This window comes from Bufo gargarizans, chromosome 1 (genome assembly GCF_014858855.1).
Source record: "Bufo gargarizans isolate SCDJY-AF-19 chromosome 1, ASM1485885v1, whole genome shotgun sequence".
In the NCBI taxonomy this organism is placed as follows: Eukaryota; Metazoa; Chordata; class Amphibia; order Anura; family Bufonidae; genus Bufo; species Bufo gargarizans.
In genome coordinates, this window is record NC_058080.1 from 653,890,085 (window position 1) to 653,916,144 (window position 26,060).

At 41.2% G+C, this 26,060-nt stretch overlaps 1 protein-coding gene across 4 annotated transcripts in view; it reads right to left on the reverse strand.

Moving 5' to 3' along the window:
- ATG10 (autophagy related 10) overlaps positions 1-26,060 on the reverse strand; it is a 171,421-nt gene that overhangs the window by 84,429 nt on the left and 60,932 nt on the right. For 3 of the 4 annotated variants that reach the window (XM_044291566.1, XM_044291583.1, XM_044291575.1), the window contains exons 4-5: positions 14,812-14,868; positions 8,723-8,861 (exon numbers count right to left, since the gene is read on the reverse strand). In XM_044291566.1, the coding sequence (XP_044147501.1) occupies positions 8,723-8,861; positions 14,812-14,868 (196 nt within the window). The remainder of the gene's footprint in view (positions 1-8,722; positions 8,862-14,811; positions 14,869-26,060) is intronic. The other variant, XM_044291590.1, reaches the window with a different exon arrangement.

Genomic DNA, 26,060 nt, shown 5'->3' on the forward strand with positions numbered 1-26,060 from the left:
GACCCAAACTTCACTTTATTATTTTCCGTTATAACATGGTTATAACTGAAAATAATAGAAAATAAATAATAGCAAATAATAAAATAGCAATTGAGGGTTTAAAAATAATTTAAAAAAACTCACCTCATCCACTTGATCGCACAGCCTCTTCTTTTTTCAGGACCTGCAAAAGAACCTGCGATGACGTAACATCACCGCAGGTCCTTTTGCAGGTCCTGCAGATTGAAGAAAGAAGAAGATACCAGCTGTGCGATCAAGTAGATGAGCTGAGTTTTTTTAAAATTATTTTTAACCCCTCAATGGCCATTCATTATAACCATGTTATAATGGAAAATACTAAAATCACCAGAACACCGAACCCAAACTTCAGTGAAAAAATCCGGGTTCAGGTCCGGGAACCCGAACTTTGCAGTTCAGGTTCGCTCAACCTTAATCATAAGGCTACAATCCGAAGATAAGAAGTAATAGCGGCACTCACCATTGCAGTAAAATCACTTCTTTATTGACTTGAATAACTGGTAACATGGGCTGGGGCGGACATAAAGCATAAAAAAAACTGAGTGATCAGCTGGCGACGGCCGTTTCGGGCACCTGAGCTTCTTCTGGCCTGTAACCTCATCGCGCTTACTATGCGCTAATTTAAATACGTCCACATTGCCTGTGCAACCACAGACGCTAAGACATCCTCATCCAAATGAGAACAAGAAAGGTAAAAACAATATACTCCCTAACACTAAAGGTGTGCGTGCCACGTGTATAAACCTCAAGCTGCTACAAAAAGACACTCAAATCGTTACGATCATTTAGTCCTAATGGACCCATAGCTGCGGTACGGATGATCCACTCCGCCTCCCTCTGAAGTAGGAGGCGGTGCCTGTCTCTGCCCTGTACCGGGACAGGAACATGTTCAAGAGCTGCGAATTTCAAACATTTAGTGTTGTGATTATGCCTATTACAGACATGATCAATAAGCCTAGGGCATCCTTTTCCCGACCTGTGTTCCCTGAATCTCTCATACATAGGGCGAATAGTCTTCCCTATGTAGAAAGACCCACAGGAGCACAAAACCAGGTAAACCACATATTTGGTCCTGCATGTAGCAAACTGCTTAACTGTATGCTTGATACCTGCAAAAAATAGGTACTTGCCCTGGTTGATATATTGGCAAAAGGAACAGTCAATATGTTTTTCACTGAAGCCCCATTCACTTCTATGGGGCTAGGGCTGCGTGTAAAATGCAGGATATAGAACATGCTGCGTTTTTCACGCATCGCAGAACTGATGTGTGGAAAAAAAAAAAAAAAGCTCATGTACACAGACCCATTGAAATCAATGGGTCAGGATTCAGTGCGGGTGCTACGCATTTGCGTCACTCATTGCACCCGCGCGGAAAACTCACTCGTGTGAAAGGGGCCTAAGATTCTACTTGCTATATGTTTTAAAAAAATAAAAATTATAATATAAAACAAAAATATTTTATTTTACTCTATTCCAACTGTAAAAGTTGTCTGATGGTGGAGGAGAGACCTTCATGTTTGTCCCACTAAATTAGCTCTTCAATATGAGAGCCTCCTTATGTCAACTTCCCTGATTCTTGTAGGTTACAGTGAGTGGTATGTTCTGCTGAACTCCCATAATTTAGAAATTTTAGCAAAACGGTGATACTTTTGGGGAGTTTAGAGCCACGCTTTCTACTTTTCCAAAAAGTGGTTAAACCGTTGCAGGGAGTGGATGAAGCAGGGGCAGCTATAGTTGGCATGGGACATTTATTAGAATCGACGCCAGGAAACCGGCATAGATGACAGCCCTTGCTAGTGTACATTTCCAGTTTGGCACACAGACCTGCAAAGATGTGCCACAATTATTATAGAGCATGTGCTTCTTAAGAGTTGTGTGGCACCTGATGCCAGAGGGAATAGATTAAGATCAATGTAATAAGCCAGTCTTAAAGAGTCACTTTTCCTTTACACAATTTCATTTACTAGAGAATTGTGTAACTAGCAAATGTCTAGATCACTTCATTTAAAAATATACCTGAATCCACCTGAAAAACAGGTTGTCTCATTTCAGCAAATTTAATTTATTATGTAGAGGAAGTTAATACAAGCTAATTATTAATGTATTGTTATTATCCATATTGCTTCCTTTGCTGGGTGGATTTATCTCATTTTACACTACCCGTTTCCATGGTTACGACCACCCTGCAATCCAGCAGCAGTGGTCATGCTTGCACACTATAGGTAAAAGCACTAGCCCAGGTGTGCTCCCATGGTCCGGGCGCTTTTTCCTATAATATGCAAGCAAGACCACCATTGATGGATTGCAGGATGGTCGTAACCATGGAAACAAGCAGTGTATAATGTGATGAAAAAATGAATCCAGCCAGCAAAGGAGGCAATATGGAGAATCACAATACATTAGCAAGTGCCTTGTATTCACTTCCTCTACACTGTCTGGCTCACAGGAAATAGGGGTGTGTCAGAGCTAGCTGAGATCTTGAGCTTGATAAAAGAACGGCTTCTACACTGCTCTGAAGATTACAAGGGTGGGTTGTGTGTCTCTAAGTGTGATTTCCCCTTCCTTATCTGTTCTGTGAGCTCCGGAGCTGAAAACTAACATAGTGTGAAGTAGAGGAAAGGAAGTCACAGCAATACAGTGCTGGAAGACTCCACAGAAGGCAGAAGCCCCTGCTTATAAGAGAATTGCATCTAGCCGTGCAGCTGAAACAGAAATTAACATGGCTGAAAAAGACATTAGGGAAGCTCAAAAAGACCTTTCCTTCACAGTTATGATGGTATAAAGAAGCACAGCTACTATGCAAACTTTTTTGAAAACTCAGGTACACTTTAATAAGCATCCCCCCAAGTGATGGGCAATTGATCAATAAAATACTCACTCATCCTAAAAATGGACTGATTTTTCTCAGAGAGATTAACAAAAGGCATTACGAAAAGTGCCGAACCCCAGTGGCCATACCCTTCTTTGTAATCACTTCCTAAAACATTATGGTGAGTAAACCACTTTAAGTATCTATCACATCACTATAATGTATAGTCACATTTACCGCCTAGGGTGAAACATGAAATGGACACTCTAGAAAAAGTAATTCATCATTCAGTGTTTATTTCCATAAGAACTGTAGAAGACTCTGTGTCTCCATAAGCCCTCATTTAAATGACGGTCATCTTTTGTGTCCTGCCAGCGGAAAGTTAAGACTTTGAAAAGAACAGTAACTATAGCATTATAATGCCAAGAGGTAATCTGAATAGTGATCATGACCTGCACTGTCATTGAAAGTAAGCTTCTTTTTAATACCAAGTACAGGGGAAATTATTACCATGATATATCGTAGCTCAAGGCTCCTTCAAAACAGGTGATATATTTAATCTGAATATTAGGGTACGGTCACACGTAGGAGGTCTGCTGCAGGTTTTCAGAGTAGTATCTTCCGATATTCCAAAGCATATACTGCATATTTTCTACCTGATCTACCTATGTGTGAAGGCACCATAAATAAAAAACAGGATTACAATCTCCCTCTAAGTACACCACAGTTAAAGACTATGTACACCTTCGGATTGCATTTTACTAATTTTGGCCTAAAACATTTTCTTCAATTGGTCTTTATTAAAACTATTAAGCTGTTCTGTCACAAAGAGTTAACTATTCTTGTGAATCGTACTTTCACCTTCTCTTTGTGCTGGTCATCTAATAAAACGTATCTCTAAGTTACTAAAAGGGCATAAACACTTACGTAAGAACTGAGCTATAAGGAGTGTTTATAAGGTCAGAGATTTGAGTTAAGGTGCTGCCAGCTGAGCTGTCTGATAGAACAGTGAAAATTCAGATCCCGCTTCTAGAGAAACTCAAAGTCGCACAGAGAAAGGGACTCAACATTTTTAATAAAGATCAATTGAAAATTAGATTTTTAGCTCAAAATGAGTACAAAGCAATAATAAAAAATGCCCCAAAGGTGTACATAGCCTTTAAGTTACAAGCCATGAACCACTACCGTGCTTTTACTTCTGTGCTCTTGACTCGAATGTTAAAATGTAGGCCTTGTTTTCCTGGGGCAACTGCAAGAGTTATGTCTAACTTCTCAAGTGACCTACAAGCAAGTTATTCCACCACCACGAAGATATAACATTTACATTGGGTCTTCTTCAGTCCAATAGATTGCAAATAAGGGATAGCATTAATCATTTGCAGAATACCAAAGCAATTCTAGTCAACAACTTGTCACATGGTTACTGGGTAAGTTTAGCGGACCTATAATCAATGGGTTGGAAGGAGACATATGTCTATCAAGGTCACAGTACAAACTCCAGGGCAAAAGGGTAAAAAAAAAAGACCCTTTAAATAGACCCAATTTGCCATAGGCTTGACAAATTACTTCCTGACCCCTGATGACCTAATCCCTGGATCAACATTCTACATCAGTAGCAATAACCCTGTATATTGTGTCAAGATGTGATCACCCCAATGATAAAGCACTACTTCTCTAGAGGTCATTATTTTACTAAAACAAGATAAAGACCCATATTTACTAATGTGAATGCTCTTAGAATCTGTCTATAAAAGTGGTGTAAACTGGGGAAATTTCGGAACAATTTGGCATAACTTTGGTTTCTTCCACTTTTTTGACTTTCTCAAAAAGGGGCAGGTTTTAGCAAGGAGAGGCTGGGCTTCACAGAAAAGGGATGAGACCTAAGATGAGAAATTCTATGCCAAAAGTGCACCACAATTCTGGCTTACAATTCTATCTCAAAGTAAGCCAAGCAATAGTCGATATAGAGGAAGGAAATTTTATCTATCTGGTGTAGGTCTAGCTCTGCACAAATATCTTGTTAGTTTTTGATGCAGCAGACTGGTATTACATACTATAATTTAGTTTATCACTAACAATTTCACCCCTTCTGTACCTTTTTGGCCAGTTTTAGCAGGTTAGGGAGGAGGAAGATATGGGACATACTTTGCTTTGCAGTTCCAATAAAGCTCAAAGATTGATGAGGTAAATATAATGTTTTTTTAGGTGTACTTCAATATGTTTTGGTACTGCACTAGCCCTTTCTTCAGAAAATACATTTTTTTCTTAATCAGTTTTTCATCCTGTACAAGGGGCTACTACAGGTGTGAAATCTGTTGATTAGTGATGAGCGGGAGGTGCCATATTCGATTTCGCGATATTTAGCGAATATTCTATTGAATATTCGTGTTATATTCGTCGAAATCGAATATTCGCAATTATTCAAATTATCGCGATTTAATTAATCGCGTATTGCGATTTTTTTTTTCTTTTGATAGTATAAGGCAACGTTCCTATGACTAATTGACTATGGCTAGGCTAATATGTGTATTTTACGAATATTCTTAATATTGCTCTAACTTCGTCGTTTAGAATATTCGTAATATTCTAAAAGACGAAGTTAGAGCAATATTACGAATTTTCGTAAAATACACATAAAAATTGTAATTTAGCTAATATAGTGCTATAATCCTTTTTTTTATCAATTTTTTTTTGCCTCTTATGAACTTAAGTTTTGTAAAATATGTACACTATTAAAAAAATTACTATAGCAGTATATTAGCTAAATTACAATCTATGTGTATTTTACGAATATTTTTAATATTGCTCTAACTTCGTCTTTTAGAATATTCGTTATATTGCTCTAACTTCGTCTTTTAGAATATTACGAATATTCTAAAAGACGAAGTTAGAGCAATATTAAGAATATATACGTAAAAAGTTGAAATCGCAATTCGATTATTATAACTTGAATTAATCGAATTGCGATTTCAACGTAATTCTCAAATCCGACAGTACATTCTAGTATATGGAGATGTTCCCATGGTGATGGGGACGCTCCATGAGCACGGAAGTCGGCAGAAGCGGCAACGGGCACTGACTGGAGCAGCCAGGAATCCAAAGGACAGGTAAGAACTACTTTAGGGAAGTGGGAAAGAAAAAAATATAACAATTAAAAAAATAAATAAACTAATATTCGATTTCGCAAATATATAGAACTATATTCAAAATATTTGCGAAATCTCGAAGTTACGATATTCGAGAAAAAAATTAGCAAATCGAATATTCGCACCCAACACTAATGTTGATCTTCATTTGTATATGCAGCCCCAGCAGCAGCCCCATCTATATGTTTTTGTTTTTGCATCATTCATATAGACAGATGACACTACAGAGCTTTGTGTCATCCATGAATATAGAGAAAGTACCATAAAGTCCTTCTGCATAATTTCTAAACAGGTTGTGATGCTGGCATCTAGTTTCTCCTGGTGGATATAGCAGTCAGGATACTCATCCTCCCTGCTGCTCATGGCCTTCGCAGCCTGTTCACTCTATAGACAGTGGTAGTCTGTGTTCTTCATGTTCAGATAGAAAAAATAATAGAACGAGAAGCAGCAACTACAGATCTTTCTTTGTCACTAAGGCTACTTTCACACTGGCGTTTTGGCTTTCTGTTTGTGAGATCCGTTCAGGGCTCTCACAAGCGCTCCAAAACGGATCAGTTTTGCCCTAATGCATTCTGAATAGAAAAGGATCAGCTCAGAATGCATCAGTTTGCATCAGTTCAGTCTCCATTCCGCTTTGGAGTTGGACACCAAAACACTGCTTGCAGAGTTTTGGTGTCTGTCTGATGAAACTGAGCCAAACGGATCCATCCTGGCACACAATGTAAGTCAATGGGGACGGATCTGTTTTCTCGGACACAATCTGGCACAATAGAAAACTGATCTGTCTCCCATTGACTTTCAATGGAGTTCATGAAGGATCCGTCTTGGCTATATTACAGAAAATACAAACGGATCCATTCATGACGGATGCATGCGGTTGTATTATTGTAACGGATCCGTTTTTGCAGATCCATGACTGATACGCCCAAAACGCTAAGGCTAGGTTCACACCATGTTATACACCAAACATTTTCACTCAAATGTGGTCTAAACACAGCTTTTAAAGGGGTTGTCCCGTTTTGGGCACTGGGGGCATCTCATCTTTGAAATAAATGAAAGTCTGCAGCACAAGTGCGGCCACTGCTCCGATCACTTCTATGGGGCTTACAGAAATAGCTAAGCCAGTGCTCGGCTATTTTTAGAACTCCCATGCAAATGAATGGAGCATGCCACTCCATGACTTTGTGGGCTCCGTTCTAAGGATAGAGGTGGGACCTGCACATTAGACATTGGGGACATATCCTAATGATATACCCCCATTTCCAAGATGGGACAAACCTTTTAGGCTACTTTCACACTTGCGGCAGTGTGATCCGGCGGGCAGTTCCGTCGTCGGAACTGGCCGCCGGATCCGCCGATCTGCCGCTGACTGAAAGCATTTGTGAGACGGATCCGGATCCGTCTCACAAATGCATTGCAAGGACGGATCCGTCTCTCCGCTTGTCATGCGGACCGACGGATCCGTCTTGTACATTTTTCTCATTTTTAACAATCTGCGCATGCGCATGCCGGAACGACGGATCCGGCATTCCGGTATTCTGAATGCCGGATCCGGCGCTAATACATTCCTATGGGAAAAAATGCCGGATCCGGCGTTCAGGCATGTCTTCAGTTTTTTTCGCCGGAGAGAAAACCGTACCATGCTACGGTTTTCTCTTTTGCCTGATCAGTCAAAACGACTGAACTGAAGACATCCTGATGCAAACTGAACGGATTACTCTCCATTCAGAATGCATGGGGATATGCCTGATCAGTTATTTTCCGGTATAGAGCCCCTGTGACGGAACTCTATGCCGGAAAAGAAAAACGCAAGTGTGAAAGTACCCTTAAAGGGAACCTGTCACCTGGATTTTGGGTATAGAGCCGAGGACATGGGTTGCTAGATGGCCGCTAGCACATCTGCAATACCCAGTCCCCATAGCTCTATGTGCTTTTATTGTGTAAAAAAAAACGATTTGATACATATGCAAATTACCCTGAGATGAGTCCTGTCCCTGACTCATCTCACATACAGGACACATCTCAGGTTAATTTGCATATGTATCAAATCTTTTTTTTTTACACAATAAAAGCACACAGAGCTATGGGGACTGGGTATTGCGATGTGCTAGCGGCCATCTAGCAACCCATGTCCTCAGCTCTATACACAAAATCCAGATGACAGGTTCCCTTTAAGGGACATTGACACAGGCAAAATACTTGTGAAAAAATGTTGCCTGAGGAAGACAAAGGAGGAAGGAAAGCTAGGGCTAAGCCTCAAGTTTCTGCCATGGGTTCTACCGAGGGTTTGCATGCTGGTTAGACCCATTTAATGGGGCCGATCATTGTGTGGCTGCATCTCAGTTGTTCTGATGAGGAAACTGGCAAAATAGGGCAGGATGCTTCCTCCCTTAGAAAACAATGAGAGGCAGATTTGAGGCATTTTTCCATGCTGATTCCAATGTGGTTTCTGTGTCGGAGTCAGCACCAAAAAACTCAGTGTGAACTAGCACTTAGATTGACTGCTCCGGCTAACACCTAGAGTCTGTGCTGCCACAAGTCTGTAAGTGATCCGTCAAATCTTCAACTGCATGATCACAGACAGAGCTCTTTAAAACTGAAATCAATGAGTAACAAAAGTATATTAGAATGACTATTTTTTCATTCCACAATGAATATGTTTTAGAAAAAAATGTAAATACCACTTTTAGCAACCTCTAGTTATAATGTTCCTCAAACTGGTAAAGCTCCAGGGAATACCAGAACTTACCTAAGAAGCTTGCTCTAAAGTACAGCACCGGTGCCTGATAGCTTATGGAGTACAAAACATGATATTCATAGTGAATCACTTCTGATTGCAGAGCTCCCTGTGGTAGAGCACAGCTATCTTCTTCTTCTTCATGCTTGCCCTAAAAAACACAAATTAAAATCACTCTAGATATTTTGATTATTAAAACGCATTCCCAGCCATCTCTGTCAACTTAAATTCCCATTCCACTTTTCTTCCATGAAATAGAAATAACTAATGGTAAACTATCTTTAATCTACCAATCTCTCTTATACCTTGGGAGGTGTTTTAATCTAAAAACAATTTACGCCTAATTTCCCTATTATACTTCGACAGACAAATTTTTACCAAAATGCCGTCATTTTGGTATATATTTGGAAGGAATATCTTGAAAAAGGAAGTTGAGTCCACTTTTCAATATAAATTATATAAAACATGTATTCATACATGTACAGTACTGCACAAAAGGTTTAGGCGGTTGTGTAAAACATGCTGCAAAGTTAGAACGCTTTAAAAAATGAAGTGTTAGTTTATGTTTATCAATTAACAAAATGCAAAGTGAATAAACAAATGAAAACTCTAAAATCAAAATCAATATTGGGTGCGACCACCCTTTGACTAAAACAGCATCAGTTTTTCTGGGTACACTTGCAAAAATGTAGGTGTTTTGTATGATTACAGTCAGGTGTGTGATTAGCCAACAGGTAATAACAGTCTTTATTTTCATATGTAGGTTGAAACACACGTCGTTAACGGAAACAGAAACAGTTGTGTAGGAGGCTTGAAACTGGATGAGGAACAGCCAAACTCTGCTACAAAGGTGAGGTTGTGGAAGACAGTTTCATGTCACAGGTCATACACCATGGCAAGACTGAGCATAGCAACAAGGCACAAAGTAGTTACACTGCATCAGCAAGTTCTCTTCCAGGCAAACATTTAATGTTGATGACAGTAGACACAGTGGCCGGCCAAGGAAACTTAAGGCTAGGTCTACACGACGACATTTGTCGCGCGACAAAAAGTCGCGCGACAGATAGGGCGCAACAGTTGTCGCGCGACATTTTGTTGCACCAATGTCGCGCGACAATTTTTATAATGGCAGTCTATGGTGTCGCACTGCAACATGCGACATGTTGCGACTGCGACGCGACAGTCGCAGAAAAATCCATCTTGAATGGATTTTCTGCGACTGTCGCGTCGCAGTATGTTGCATGTTGCAGTGCGACACCATAGACTGCCATTATAAAAAATGTCGCGCGACATTGGTGCAACAAAATGTCGCACGACAAATGTCGTCGTGTAGACCTAGCCTAATGCAACAGAAAAAAGACACATCATGCTTACTTCACATATCCAGCCGTTTCATCAGATTAGAACTGGCAGAAACCAAAGGGACTCAGGTACACCTTTCTACTGTTCAGGGAAATCTGGCCAGAAGTGGTTTTCATGGAAGAACTGTGGCCAAAAAGCCATAACTTCAACATGGCAACAAGGCCAAGCAACTCAACTAGGCAAGAAAACATAGGAAATTAGGTGCAGAAAAATGGCAGCATGTGCTGTGGACTGATGAGTCAAAATTTGAAATATTTGTGTGTAACAGAGTACTGGAGAGCGGTACAATAATGAGTGCCTGCAAGCAAAAGTGAAGCATGGTGGAGGTCCCTTGCAAGTTGGGGGCTGCATTTCAGCAAATGGAGTTGGGGAATTTTGTCAGGAATAATGGTGCCCAACATGCTGAGAAACACAGGCAGATAGTTTTCCATCTCGTAATACCACCAGGGAGGGGTCAAACTGGCTCCAAATGTATTCTACAACAGGACAACGACTCATCAAGAACTATCTTTATTGTAAAAAAAAAGAACAAAGAGTCCTGGAAGTGATGATATGGCCCCCACAGGGCATCATTGATTCTGTCTGAGATTACATGAAGAAACTGAAGGATTTGAGCAAGCCTGCATCCACAGAAGATATGTGGTTAGTTCTACAAGATGCTGGGAACAACCTCCCTGCTGAGTTTCTTCAAAATCTGTGTGCATTTGTACTTAGAAGAACTGGTGCTGTTTTCAAGGCAAAGGGAGATCACACCAAATATTTATTCGATTTAGATTTTTTTTTTCATTCACTTTGCATTTTGTTGATTGATAAAAAATAAACTACCGTACTAACACTACTATTTTTGAAAGCATTCTTATATTGTAGCATTTTTACACACCTGCCTTAAACATTTTCCCCGTACTATATGTCTGGGTCTTATGTATGTTTCAAATGGTTTCACTAAATGTAACTGCCAAATATGTGGTGATCCAAGTCTCCAAACTTTTGCTCTTGGATTTACTTTTTACAGTGCTATAAATGTTAATTATATGACTATTATTTAGAGGTACGATATTACACATAGATTATTTTTTTAATTCGTTTTAACCAGTTTGTCCCACCTCATTTTTAGTCTGAGTGTGCTCTGCCTTTTATCATTTTATTTAATCAATAAAAGTTTGCATTATTAATAAAACTTAGTCCTGATTTCCTGATTTCTTCCCTTTGTTAAGGACATTTGGTGATCTAATTTTTAAATTAAATAGAACCTCGGTAAAGGTTCCAGGCCCTACAGAACGGATTTTTATTATAAAGTAATATCCTATTATGTGTCATACGTTATATATATATAAAACTGATCAGTTTTATACTAATGCATTCTGAATGGAAATCATTCCAATCAGTATGCATCAGGATGCATCAGCTCAGTCCCTCTTACGTTTTTGGGCCGGAGAAAATACCGCAGCATGCTGCATTTTTCTCTCCGGCCAAAAATCCTGAACACTTGCCGGAATGCTGGATCCGGCAATAATTTCCATTGAAATGTATTAATGCCGGATCCGGTACTAAATGTTCCGGAAACCCGGATCCGGTTTCCCGATCTGCGCATGCGCAGACCTTCAAAAATTATCAAAAAATTTATACCGGATCCGTTTTTCTGGATGACAACTGGAAAGACGGATCCGGTATTGCAGTGCATTTGTCAGACGGATCCGCATCTGGATCCATCTCACAAATGCATCCGTATGCGTCCGGCGACGGAACTGCCTGCCGGAATCCTCTGCCGCGAGTGTGAAAGTAGCCTAAAGCATAATTATTAATTATTATTCCTGATTTGTCATTTTCTATTCCTTATTTAGCCAATAGCGGGAAGTTATTTGGAACATGCAATTACAGTAATATTTGATAGCTACTATTGCTGGACCACCTTACCAGGGTCATTGGACTTTTCTGCTGCTCATTACCTCTTCAGCCATATTTTGCTAGTTAATTTAGATAATGTTGCTTCTAGTGAAGTGGACAAATACACAACCACTTTACTTATCTTTATTTTATTTAAGGCCATCTTTATGGCGTATTTATGTGGACTGTTTGACTTAGTACACTCATAACACCATGTAAAGACGCCACTTGTAGTTACAGAGTTTACCATTTTAGCCTCTTAATTTGTCTGCTCCTCATAACATATATGAAATGTTATTACTGCAAATTTTCAAGTATTTTCTCTGCATTGCTTTGAGCTGCAAATGGCCTGTGTCGCCTGTGTTTTCCTCTCAAGCACATACTAACCAAGCCCAAGGTCAGCCGCGATCACTCATTGCTGCAATGACCTCCCACATGCTCAGCAATTTTATTCTTTCTGGAAGTCAAGTGCTCTCCTAAAATCAGCTCACAATGGTATCAAGATGATTTGAATTGTATCCAAGGAAAACAAAACACATTCGTTCCCCTTCTTGAAATGCCAATTGAAAGAAGACAGTTTTAGAGAACTGAAAGAGGTCTGCTTAGGGCAAATTTAATCAAACTGAAGTGATGGCATTTAATGTTTCTTTAAAAAGTCAGAATTTCAGAAGTTTCACATTTGTAATTGTAATAAAAAAAACGGAATCATTTTATTTATTTTTTTAAAGTAGGGCACACCAACACCTGGATTTCACACGGAGAGTTGGGTACAATATATGTATTTATTAGACACATAAAACAATCTATTCCGACATGTTATAATGCATGGATAAAATCTATAAAAGACATGGGTATGTGGATGTAAAAATATAAAATATAATATAAAACAAAAATAAAAAAATTCCTTATATTGACCTGTGGGTCAGAGTCTTTTGAGACAAAAGAGCTTATCGTGCTCGGCAGTAAATTGTTGCTGCAAAGTCAGTAAATTCACTATTAGTAATAGATAGGTCGCAGTTGTTTTACTCACTGTTTCGATACTGATGATTTATTTGTAACACTGGTGGCGTCCCACAAGTGATACTATTCTTAATGCGTTGCGGTGTAATAGGAATTTCCACCGAGTCTATGTAAATATCAGGTCCGGGATCTTCGGTGATGTAAGAAGCTGTACTGTCGTAGAAGCCGCTCAGTGATGTCTTAGTGCTGCGCTGTTTGTTTGTATCACGCAAGCTGTGGAGTCATCAAATGCGCTTCCCATAAGTTACCGACAGGTATCCAGCTTTCCTTTATGAAAGTGTATTCTCACCGATCCCTCGGCTGTTGATTCCTTTTCTTTAAGCGCTTTAATCTTCTGGTTCTATGTCTTATTTCATGGGATTTACCCATGAAATAAGACATAGAACCAGAAGATTAAAGCGCTTAAAGAAAAGGAATCAACAGCCGAGGGATCGGTGAGAATACACTTTCATAAAGGAAAGCTGGATACCTGTCGGTAACTTATGGGAAGCGCATTTGATGACTCCACAGCTTGCGTGATACAAACAAACAGCGCAGCACTAAGACATCACTGAGCGGCTTCTACGACAGTACAGCTTCTTACATCACCGAAGATCCCGGACCTGATATTTACATAGACTCGGTGGAAATTCCTATTACACCGCAACGCATTAAGAATAGTATCACTTGTGGGACGCCACCAGTGTTACAAATAAATCATCAGTATCGAAACAGTGAGTAAAACAACTGCGACCTATCTATTACTAATAGTGAATTTACTGACTTTGCAGCAACAATTTACTGCCGAGCACGATAAGCTCTTTTGTCTCAAAAGACTCTGACCCACAGGTCAATATAAGGAATTTTTTTTATTTTTTTTTTTTATTTTTGTTTTATATTATATTTTATATTTTTACATCCACATACCCATGTCTTTTATAGATTTTATCCATGCATTATAACATGTCGGAATAGATTGTTTTATGTGTCTAATAAATACATATATTGTACCCAACTCTCCGTGTGAAATCCAGGTGTTGGTGTGCCCTACTAATTTTACATTTTTCGTCATAAATTTCAGAGGAGTGGGTAAATCCTCTTGTAGGAGCACCCATATCATTTTTGACTAGTAGGTGAGCCCTCTCTAACCTATACTCTTTGAATTTTTTTAAAGTAGTCTGAATTGTGTATGTGGGCAGCACTGTATTCTACTAGACCTTTCAACACCAATGGTTGCATTTCTACAGGCTACGATAGTTGGAGCCTCGTCCTAGTCTTTCTTGCACCATATAATGTATATAAGGTACTTCAATTAGACTTAACATAAACCACTGACAAGAGAAATGAATAACAAGAGATGCATATATAAGGCAGCAAGTCAGTCCATGACGTTGGTTGAAAGCAGGAAAAATAGGCAATTATAAGGAAAAATATATGAAAATTAGCACATTTTACCTCTGTTGGCATCAGATAGGCTAATTTGTATCTTTCCCAGAAACCCAGAGGGGCGTTGCCTGGCCTACATTACTCTCAGGGGCGGACACAGACAGCAGAGGGCCCCTGTGCAAAGAATGTGCCTGGGCCCCCTCCCCTCCAAGCCAAGTTCTCAACATAAATTCTGTCCTAAGATTACTTATAGCAATACAAAGCATACAGTGTCATTGTGATTTTGTAGTAAAAAGGATCACAGAGAGGCACGGAGCATTATCAATCATGTTACTACTCCGTTTCTCTGCTGTCCGGAGCGGGGCTTGGCTCTCTTTCACGCAGCGGATTACCCGCACAGCATCGTGTGAAAGAGCCCTAAGCCCAATGCATGGCTACACTCACCCAGTCCTAATAAAATATGGTCCTACCTCATCCAGGGTGTCGCTGGCGTCGGTGTGATGTCCACTGGATCCAGAACAAGGTCCCTGTGGTGATCGAGAAAAAGAATAAATCACATAAGGAAGGGATGGTGACTGCCCCGTGAAATCGCCAGCAGGGGGCGCTGTGCTGGCCTGTAAGACTGAGCAATCCCAATGTATAGCATGGTAATCTAGTGCAAACATGCAGTACTAATGCCCACATTGTGGCCCCTCACAGTAATTAAGCCGTCAAAACAGTAATGTCCTCCATGTGGCCCCTCACAGCAGTTATGCCCAGATATGTGTCCCTCACAGTCGTTATGCCCAGATATGTACCTCCTTCACAGTAGTTATGCCCAGATATGTGCCCCCTCACAGTCGTTATGCCCAGATATGTGCCCCCTCAGTCGTTATGCCCAGATATGCGCCTCCCTCACAGTTGATATGCGAGATATGTGCCCTCTCAGTCGTTATGCCCAGATATGTGCCCCTCACAGTCGTTATGGCCAGATATGTGCCTACCTCACAGTGGTTATAGCCAGATATGTGCCTCCTCACAGTCGTTATGCCCATATATGTGAGCCCTCACAGTAGTTATGGCCAGATATGTGCCTCCCTCACAGCAGTTATGCCAGATATGTGCCCCTAGTTATGCTAGATATGAGCACCCTTACAGCAGTTATGCCAGATGTGCCCCTCACAGTGGTTATGCCAAATATGTGCCCCTCACAGTGGTTATGCCAGATATGTGCCTACAGTTATCCCAGATATGAGCTGCCTTACAACAGTTATGCCAGATATGTGCCCCTCACAGTAGTTATGCATACATATCTGTGCCCCCTCACAGTAGTTGTTATACCTAGATATGTGCCCCTCACAGTGGTTACGCTCTTTTGTGCCCCCTAACTTTAGTGGTTGCCCCCTTTTTGCAGCTGGGAAAAAACAAACCTTAATACTTACCTTCTTCCCTGATGACAGGCTCCCACACTCAGATCGCGCTGCTGGCTGTGCTGAAGGCAGATTCCCGGGCATTCAGCGCTCCTTCCACAGCCAGCAGCGCAATATGCGGCCAGCAGGGGGAGCGCCTGAGCTCCGAATATCAGTTAATCAGGGAGCAGAGAGGTCTTCCTGCTTCACTATAGAAACGAACAGCCCGGCAGTGCCTCTGCGCCACCTCATGTTTGAAGAGCGCTCTGACTGGGCCCGGCATTCTCGCTGTACTTCATGCTGGGCCCAGTCAGAGCTTGGAGTGCATGGGAGTGCAGTGGGCCCCCTCCCCACCAGGCCCGTGCGCCCCTGCTTGGGGCCCCCAGGAGCAACTGGGCCCGGGGCAGCTGCCCCTTTTGCCCCACTTTAAATACGGCCCAGCGAGTAGCTGATCTTCCCCTGCAGCTGGTAAGAAGGGGCCCCCTCCTGCTCTGGGCCCCTGTGCAACTGAACCGGCTGCACATGCGGTATGTCCACCCCTGACTCCACACACATACTACGCATTCTAGGCACTCTCCGTAATTAGAAAGAGTATCTCCCAAACAAACATCTCTGTCCCCCTCTTTTGTTAAATTCAGTACATATTCTGGTAGAATCAATTTGCTCATCCTTGGGGCTCATGCACAAGAATGTGTGCCGGCTGTGCCCGTATTGCAGCCCGCAAATAGCGGGTCCACAATATACGGGCACCGGCTGTGTGCGCACCGTTTCACAGATGCAGACCTATTCACATGATCCACAATCTGGCTGGATTCATTTTTTCATCACATTATACACTACTAGTTTCTTTTGGTTACGACCAGCAATCCAGCAGTGGTGGCCGTTCTTGCACACTATACAAAAAAGAACCAGCCTATGTGAGCTCCCACGGTTCTGGCCACCAGAGAGGCCTGCACTTTTTCCTATAGTGTTCAAGCACGACCACCGCTCATGGATTGCAGGGTGGTCGTAACCATGGAAACGAGCAGTGTATAATGTGATGGAAAAATTAATCCAGCCAGCAAAGGAGGTAATATGGACAATCACAATACATTAGTAACTGCCTTGTATTAACTTACTTTACATGATAAATGCCATTTGCTGAAGTGACACAACCCCTTTGAGTACCCAGCGCTGGCAGTTACACATTGTACAGAGCTCTCTGCCTCCACTCTGCACACTGTTAGCCACTGGCGCTGCAGCAGCCCAATTCAGCAGATTAGTGGGGATGCTGGATGTCAGACCTCCACCGATCTAATACCGGTGACCTATCCTGAGGAAATATCTGGAGAACGTAATAAAATTGGTGCAAAGCATGTGCACCAGTTTTTCAGCTCAATTTGCACTAGAATTCTGGCGTATTTTGATTAGCAAACCCCCTCCCCTTTCCCCATCTCTTATTATGCTGCTGCGCTTTTTTTATTTTACATACACTAATAATAAAAAGCTTGTCAGAGGTGTCCACAAGGGGTCTCGCTTCCACCTAAGTTGTAGTCTACTGCCTGTTCTCAGGCAAGATCCATCCCTGGTAAGAAGGCAGCTGAGAGGAAGTGTGTGTGTGTGTGTGTGTGTGTGTGTGTGGGGTGGGGGGGGGGCAGAGGTAGCTGAGATCCTAAGCCTTAAAAAAAGAACTGCTTCTACACTGCTTCTGAACATCATAGGAGCCTCCTGCTTTTCTGTAAGGCCTCATGCACACGACCGTATTTTGTTTCCGTGTCTGATCCGTTTTTTTGCGGATAGGATGTGGACCCATTCATTTCAATGGGTCCGCAAAAAACACTGTGTGCTGTCCGCATCAGTATGTCCGTTCCGTTGCTCCGCAAAAAAAATAGTGCATGTCCTATTTTTTTCTAGTTTGCGGACAAGGATAGGCATTTTTACAATGGATCCGCAAAAAAAACTGATCCATTTTGCGGATCCGCAATTTGCAGACCGCAAAACACATACGGTCGTGTACATGTAGCCTAAGTCTGATTTATCCATTTATCCCTCCTTATCAGTTTTCTGAGCTCCCAAGAAGAAAACAGTGTGAAGTAAGGGAAGTGAGGTCACTGAATACAGTGCTAGCAAATGGGAGACACCCCCTGCTTCTGAGATAAATGCATCTAGCTGTGCAGCTGAAACAGGAATTTATACGGCACATTTATGTGTCATCAGAAATGATCTATTGTTTAAAATCACATTTTTATGTTAAAGGGGTTCTCCAGGAATTTAAAACTAATGACCTAGCCTCAGGATAGCTCATCAATATTAGATCGGCGGGTTTCCAACTACTGGCACCCCTTCTGATCAGCTGTTTGGATAGGCCGCTGCTCTCAGCAGAGCACCGGTAAGTGCTGTGGCTTCCTCACAGCTTACCAAGCACAGCGTTGTCCATTGTATAGTGGCTGCACTTGTGGACAGAGCTGTGTAGTTTCAGAGCTACCCAGAAACAGCTGATTGTCAGGGTGCGGGGAGACAGATCCCCACCAATCATTTATTGATGGCCTATCCAGATGATAAGCCATCAATAGGAACATCCTGGGTGACCCTTTTAAGGCTAGGACTGCATGGCCACAGGGTGCAATATTAGCACATAGTGATATCGCATCCTGACATGGAGTGGAGGTAATACGGAGTTCCCATGCACTAACTTAACCTAAGTAATTACAGCAAGTACTATATATTTATATAACTCTCACCTGACAAAACAAAGCATTTCCTCTCTTTTGCTGTCCTAGAGGCATTCAATAAGAGAAAGTCACAGAGAGGAAGCGTTCTGTATAATAATTCTGAATGGATGTGCTGAAAGACAGCAGCATTGCTTCCAAGTATTAGCTGAAAGAGTCTTTTCTTACACTGCCTGTCAATACATGCCTCAGAGACTGGCGTGAATTCTTTATCATATGGCAAACTAATCCTCAGCTCTGCTTTCTGTTTAGCACTTCTGCCAGCGATAAAAAGACTGCAAGAGGCAAAGATTAAAATTTTCATGTATGATGTATGAAGGTTAACTGAAAATTCACAGTCACAGATTTGTGTGATATGTTTTATACAGGGGTTATTTATCCCATGATCAATGTAAAAACTGAAAATCAGAGATCATTTGGTGCATGACAATCTCTTTCTAACAAAGCTAGAACCAGCCCTGCACCTCACATAAATCCAGAGATCTCCTCATTCATTGTTTTGCTAAATTTATATCAAGCTGGCAGCTCAAGGGGAGTGTCCTTTCTGCTGCAGTTCAGGAGGCGTGTCTTTTCTGCTGGAGCTCTCTCTCTCTATCACAGCTCAGGAGGCAGTTGAAGGATGAAACTGAGCATGTGCGTCCTTCTCAGTGAGCAGGACAAAGAAATAAGAAAAAGAACAAACAGCAGGTGGCGCTATACAGATAAGTTTCATTGAATAACAGTGGTTATGCAAAACATTTTATTACATGCAATTACAAAAAGTATTCAGATCCAAGAGCTGGTTTGAAAAATGTAGAATATTTCTTGTGGGACAACCGCTTTAATAAAATGGGGACCATATGAAACAGAGGACCTGTTTGGAGCCCTTTGGAGTAGAGTTTATCCAAGAAAATAGATTGAATATTCTGAGTTTAATCAAAGAGAGTACTGCTGCCTAAGCTTCTAGATTAAAGGCTATAATATAGCCTCACACCCAGTTATTTACCCCAGTGCATATAAAATGCAAAAGAAAACAACATTTTAAGTCGTGTTCACACACTTAGTATCCTGTCGTGATTTAGGTACAGATTTTCAGAATATTTTGACATTTACTCCATTGAATTATGGTGGGACTAATCCATGCTAAATTCCGCTAGCCAATCCATGGCAGAAATCTGCATTTCAGCAGCAGATTTCTGCTGTGTAATATCTAAAAAATCCAATGCTGATTTATTTGGCTATGGCAAGCCCATATAATATTGAAATAGCCTTAAACTGGTCCATGGAAACAGACTACTAACAAATCCTGTGTAGTCCGATTCTGCAGAGATACCCATCACTTTTTTTTTTTTTTTTTATAATTTCTTTATTGTTTTTCTGAGCCAAAAAATGTGAATTCCATTACACATAGTTTAAAAATAACAGATAATCATACATCAATCCACATAGTTAACCCCATTATACCCCCCCCCCCCCCCCCCACCCCTTAATTCACTGCTGCGGGATCCAGCCATCTCCTATTACTACTCGTGATGAATACCACAAACAGCCAGGTTCTTTGGAGCGAAGAAAAGGTATCAAAAAAACATGCCCCTTCCAGGACTACTCTTTTTTTTATTTTTTTAGCATTCTTCTATAAACATCAATGGTATCTATCCGAACCCTCCACTCAGAGTAAGGCCGAGTTCACACGAACGTGTGTGTGACCCGTGCTCGTGCTGCGGCCCGCAAATAGCGGGCCGTAATGCACGATCGCCGGCCGTAGGTCAGCCGCATCGGATCGCGGACCCATTCACTTTAATGGGTCCGCGATCCGCCCGTTCCGCTAAAAGATAGGACATGTTCTATCTTTTTGCGGAACGGAGGTACGGGACGTAACCCCACGGAAGCACTCCGTAGTGCTTCCGAGGGGTCCCGTCCCATGCGGCCGTTCCGCGATTCCGGATTTGCGGACCCATTGAAGTGAATGGGTCCGCATCCGTGATGCAGAATGCACACGGAACTGTTGCACACGGAATACGGCCACAGATCACACACGTTTGTGTGAACTCGGCCTAGGTAGGGCTATTTTTTGTGCCCCAATATTTAAGAATCAAGACCTTTGCAACCATAAAGCTCTCCAAGGAGATTTTAATCTGATAGGGCGTTAAATCCACATGGGAAAAAATACCTAATATTGCTTGCTTAAAACAGCGGTTCAGTTTAATCTTATATCTGCTATATAGTTCTTTATAGATTCTGGACCAATATCCATTTATTTCTGGGAAATCCCACAGCAAGTGAACTAGACCAGCGTTTTCAGCCGAACACTTCCAACACGTATCCCTTCTTTCTCTATATATTTTAGCGGGGAAGGTGGGGGAGTAATACAGGCGATGTACAATCCTAAACTGGATTACTCTGTATTTTTGGGATATTGATGCTTTTTTTATATTTCGATATACTATATCCCAATCAACAGTACTTCCTACACCTAAATCGGCTTCCCATCCTCCCTCGCTTTTAAATGTTATTGTTTCTCCTAAGCAGTCCCGGAATCTACGATATATTTGTGAAAGAGTGAGTTGTGTATCCCTAAATTTAAAACAATAATCCAAGAAGGAATTTGCCCTGGGGTTGGGGCTTTAGAGGCAGATTTGGCCAGACAGAACAGAGATACCATCACTTAATTCTTGCTGAACTACTGAATGTAAATAGGGGAAAATGGTATCGCGCATGACTGCAAAATCAGACTACGCAGAGTTTGATGACTGTTCTCAGCTAGAGATAGATAGATCTGCATAGGTGCTGGACACACATACTGGTAGGACATATGTCACGGTCTCTAACGTGACAGGTGTGAGAAGTTTTTTGGTTTCACTGGTTTCAGTGTTGTTGCTGGTAATAACCACACCATTTGTCTCAGGTGTAGCTTTGTGGTCATTCAAACTCCCCTATTTAGTCTGACTTCACCCATCATGCTATGTGGTTGATAGCTTCAGTTTGGTATTGGAAGTGCTGGTGTATGGTCCTCTTCTGAGTTTCTGCTCGTCCATTTTTCTTCAGAAGTTAAGTGTTACTTCTCTTTTATATTTTGTTGTTTCCACTCTGTCTTTTGTTATGCCTCAGGGTGACACTTGTTCTTTCACATTGGAAGGAACAGGTTGTCTCAAGCCCAGACACTACTCCAGGTAAATTCAGGGTTTCCAGGGTCTCAGGTTCCAGTGTATGAACATTTCTACCCTCAAGGTACGTTCATGCGGATAGGTGTCAAAGCTAGGATTAGGGTTTCCATAGGTGGTGCCCATTTCCCTTTCCCTAGCTTTCAGGCCTAGTTCCTTTTCCCTTCCCTCCTGTTGTCGGTTTGGTGTTCCCTCCCACATCACTACGTGACAACATAATTGTAATTTACAAAGCTGCTTACAGCGTATCTGAGCTTTAAAAAAAAAAAAAAAGGTTTGCATACTGTCTGTGCTTCTTTGTACACTCATAACTGTGAAGGAGCTGTTATGTTTGGGCTTTCCTACAGTCTCTATCAGTCATATTATTCTTTGATTTAGCTGCACAGCTAAATGCATTTCTCTCAGAAGCAGGTGGTGTCTCCCTTCTGCCTGCACTGTATGCAGTGACCTCACTTCCTTTACTTCCCATTATGTTTGTTTTCAGCTCGGGAGCTCACAGAACAGAGGAGGAGGGATAAATCACACTTATAAATAGGTAGGAGGCTCCTGTGATGCTAAGAAGCTGTGTAGAAGCAGTTGTTTTATCAGGTTGATAATCACAGTTAAATCTGACATGCCCCCACTTCCTCCCAGCCATCTTCTGAGTCTCTGTTACCAGGGACAGACCTTGCCTAATAACAGGCAGTAGACTGAACGTTAGGTGGAAGTGGGACCCCTAGTGGCCATGATTTAACTGCTTTTTTCACATGGATGAAGGTATATTTTTTAAACTAAGTGATTTAGAAATTTGCTAGTTACAGCATTCTCTAGTAAATGAAATTGTGTGAAAGTGCAGTCACTCTTTAAAGACCCTCTGTCAGCATGATTAACCCTTAAACCAGGCATATTGCCATATTAGCCCTGTCAATTAAAGGGGAAGGGAGAGTGTAATGAGCACTAGGTGTGTAGCAGTGGCAATGCTTGAAATGTGACTGCCTGCCCCTTAGTGCTCCAACTGCCTGATTTGCATAATAATAAAAATCTTTATTCTATCTCCACAAAGCTGCAACCTATAAAAGATAAATAAGGTATCCTTTTAATCAGCATGATCAACCCTACCAGGCAATATGCCTGGTTTAATAGGGTTTATCATGCTGACAGAGGTTCTTTAACCTCTCAGCGACCAGTCTATTGTGGGTCTTTCATTTTTTTTTATTGTCATATTTCAATAGCTATAACTTTTTAATTTTTCCATTGATGTAGTAGGATTAGGGCTTGTTTTCAGCAGGACAAGTTGTACTTTTAAATGGCATCATTGTGGGGTACACATAACTTACCGATTAACTCTTTTATTAACTCTTTTTTAATTCCACGGCACACCCAAAAAGTAAATTAAATTACTTATTTACTTGGATGTTGGATCACTTCTGCAGCCGCGGGCACACCATAACTATTTAATCGCTGTGCCGTTCACATCATTTGGAATTATCTATATATACACACATACTATATATATATATATATATATATATATATATATATATATATATATATATATAGGTCCATAAAAGAAGTTTCAGGCAGCACTCCTGTCGTTTTACTCAGCCGTAGCTGTGTGGTGCCGGCGGTGGTCCCTCGATTCGAGACATAAAACAATGAAGAAAATCCGCAGCACTCCTTGAAATGTAAAAAAATGTGTAGTTTTATTCACACATGTCAAATAAGACAACGTTTCGGTTCTCTCACAGAACCTTTTTCAAGTCACTTGACTTGAAAAAGGTTCTGTGAGAGAACCGAAACGTTGTCTTATTTGACATGTGTGAATAAAACGACACATTTTTTTACATTTCAAGGAGTGCTGCGGATTTTCTTCATTATATATATATATATATATATATATATATAGAAAAACTAACAGCACTCCTGGAATCCACCGAAAAGGTTTTTCTTTATTCACCCATGTGATGCAATGTTTCAGCTCTGAACTAGAGCTTTTCTCAAGCAAAGAACAAGTGCATTATGTGAGATATATACCCAACAGGAAGTGAAGTCAATTCAATTCAATTACAAGATCATGTGACAATCATGTGATACAAGTCATGTGATACAAATCATTCGTAGATACAAAAACAAACACAAAAGTGTTCAAATATACAGTAATCAGTGCATAAATTCATACAGATGACATCATAATGTATTGAAGTACGCCTATAGAGAGCAATGTAGTGTCATCATATCAATACATAAAGTGCATTGCTCTCTATGGGCGTACTTCAATATATTATGATGTCATCTGTATGAATTTATGCACTGATTACTGTATATTTGAACACTTTTGTGTTTGTTTTTGTATCTACAAATGTTTTGTATCACATGATTTGTATCACTACTCCCACAATGTGATCCTCTGATCACTTCTATAATACACTATACTGCTTATGCAGTACAGTGTTTTATACTGTCAATTCTATACTGACAGGTGCAAGAGAGGCACAGCCTGATACATATATGCTGGCCAGGGGCATTCATGGGGTGCTAAATGGCGACAGAGGGAGCCCCTTCGCTTTAAACCACTTAGGTGCCGCAGTCGCTATTAACCTTGGCGTCTAAGGGGCTGAACAGCCTGGATCAGTGCTTCTGCTGATCCTCACCATTAGAGCAGGAGCATGGCCCTCATGTGAGAGCAGTGCACCCACTCTCCACTGCATGGGAGACTTGAGAAGGGCTTAAACTAGGTTGTTGTAAAAAGGTGATCGTCATAAAAAAGCGCCTTGGCAGTCCCTAATGGGTTAAATGTTCATTTTAGATACATTGGGAAAATAAAACCAGGTTGCACCTTTATAATAAATAATCATTATATTACTATTTATTGGTTTTAAGACGAACATCAGGTCACAACCTTTTAAAGGGAACCTGACGGCGGCAAAAACCACCCCAAACCGCTAGCAGTACCTTCAAGTATCCGGCAGTGTGTTTCTAATGACGATTTTCTTCCTGCAGTCAGATGCGGTAAAAGCAGGAAAAAACATTATTTTATCCCCCAAGCGCGCTATTTATAGTCACTCTTGAAGTCAAGCGGGCAGCGGCCTCCTTGCTTCGAGTCAAGGTAACCGTGCCCCCTTCCGTGCCCCTTCGCATAGAGTCAGAAAAAATTGATGTTCCAGAATTATTATGACACTGGGAATGCAAGTAGTTACTAAAACAGCCATGTCTGGAGAGGCGACAGCTATTTACAAGTCAGCAAGAAGTCTTTTGTACTCCGCTCACCTTCTCTTCCCTAAAAGCACCACCACCACCACATTGAATATGGTAAACAGTGTAAGATATACATTTTCCTTCTGCCTTTCCTCCCATGAAAAAGTCACATAGAATGACTCACAGTCTCCAGGGGGGAAAAATATAACAGTAGAAATCTTTACAATCCAAAACTGATGTAGGGAAATGTATTTTCCTGCATTTTCAAGAAAGTAAATCAGACACTCCAGGATATATTGTGTGGTCTCTCCAGTTAACATTTTTTCATATTTTGGATTTGGCATTTAAATACTGTCATGTTACCTGTAACATTGTAGTTTGTAATTATGCAGCTATTTGTATTGTAGCAGTAGCATGAAAATCCCGAGCATACGCTGGATACACAGAAACAAATATTAGCCTGTATCCACGACCACTATAAGGCCCCTTTCACACGGGCGAGTATTCCGCGCGGGTGCAATGCGTGAGTTGACCCATTCATTTCTATGGGGCTGTGCACATGAGCCATGATTTTAACGCATCACTTGTGCATTGCGTGAAAATCGCAGCATGCTCTATATTCCGCGTTTTTCATGCAACGTAGGCCCCATAGAAGTAAATGCACCCGCGTGAAAATCGCAAGCATCCCCAAGCAAGTGCGGATGCGGTGCGATTTTCACACATGGTTGCTAGGAGACAATTGGGCTGGGGGCCCGATCTTTATTATTTTCCCTTATAACATGGTTATAAGGGAAAATAATAGCATTTTGAATACAGAATGTAAAGTAAAATAGTGATGGAGGGGTTAAAAATAAAAAATAATTAACTCACCGAGTCCACTTGATCGCGTAGTTGCGGATCTCTGTCTTCTTCTGTAATGTTGAGCTGCCAGCTAAGGACCTGTGGTGACGTCACATCACATGATCCAATCACATGGTCCCTCACCATGGTGATGAACCATGTGATTGGACCATGTGATGAGCACAGTGACGTCATCAAAGGTCCTATTCCTGTGCACAGCAAAGAAGACAGAAGAGATGCCGGCTGCACGGTCAAGTGGATTAAGGTGAGTTAAATTATTTTTTATTATTTTTTTAACCCCTCCAGCCCTATTGTACTATGCATTCTGTATTAAAAATGCTATTATTTTCCCTTATAACCATGTTATAAGGGAAAATAATACAATCTACAGAATACCTAACCCAAACCCGAACTTATGTGAAGAAGTTCGGGTTTGGGTACCAAACATGCCGATTTTTACGCGCGTGCA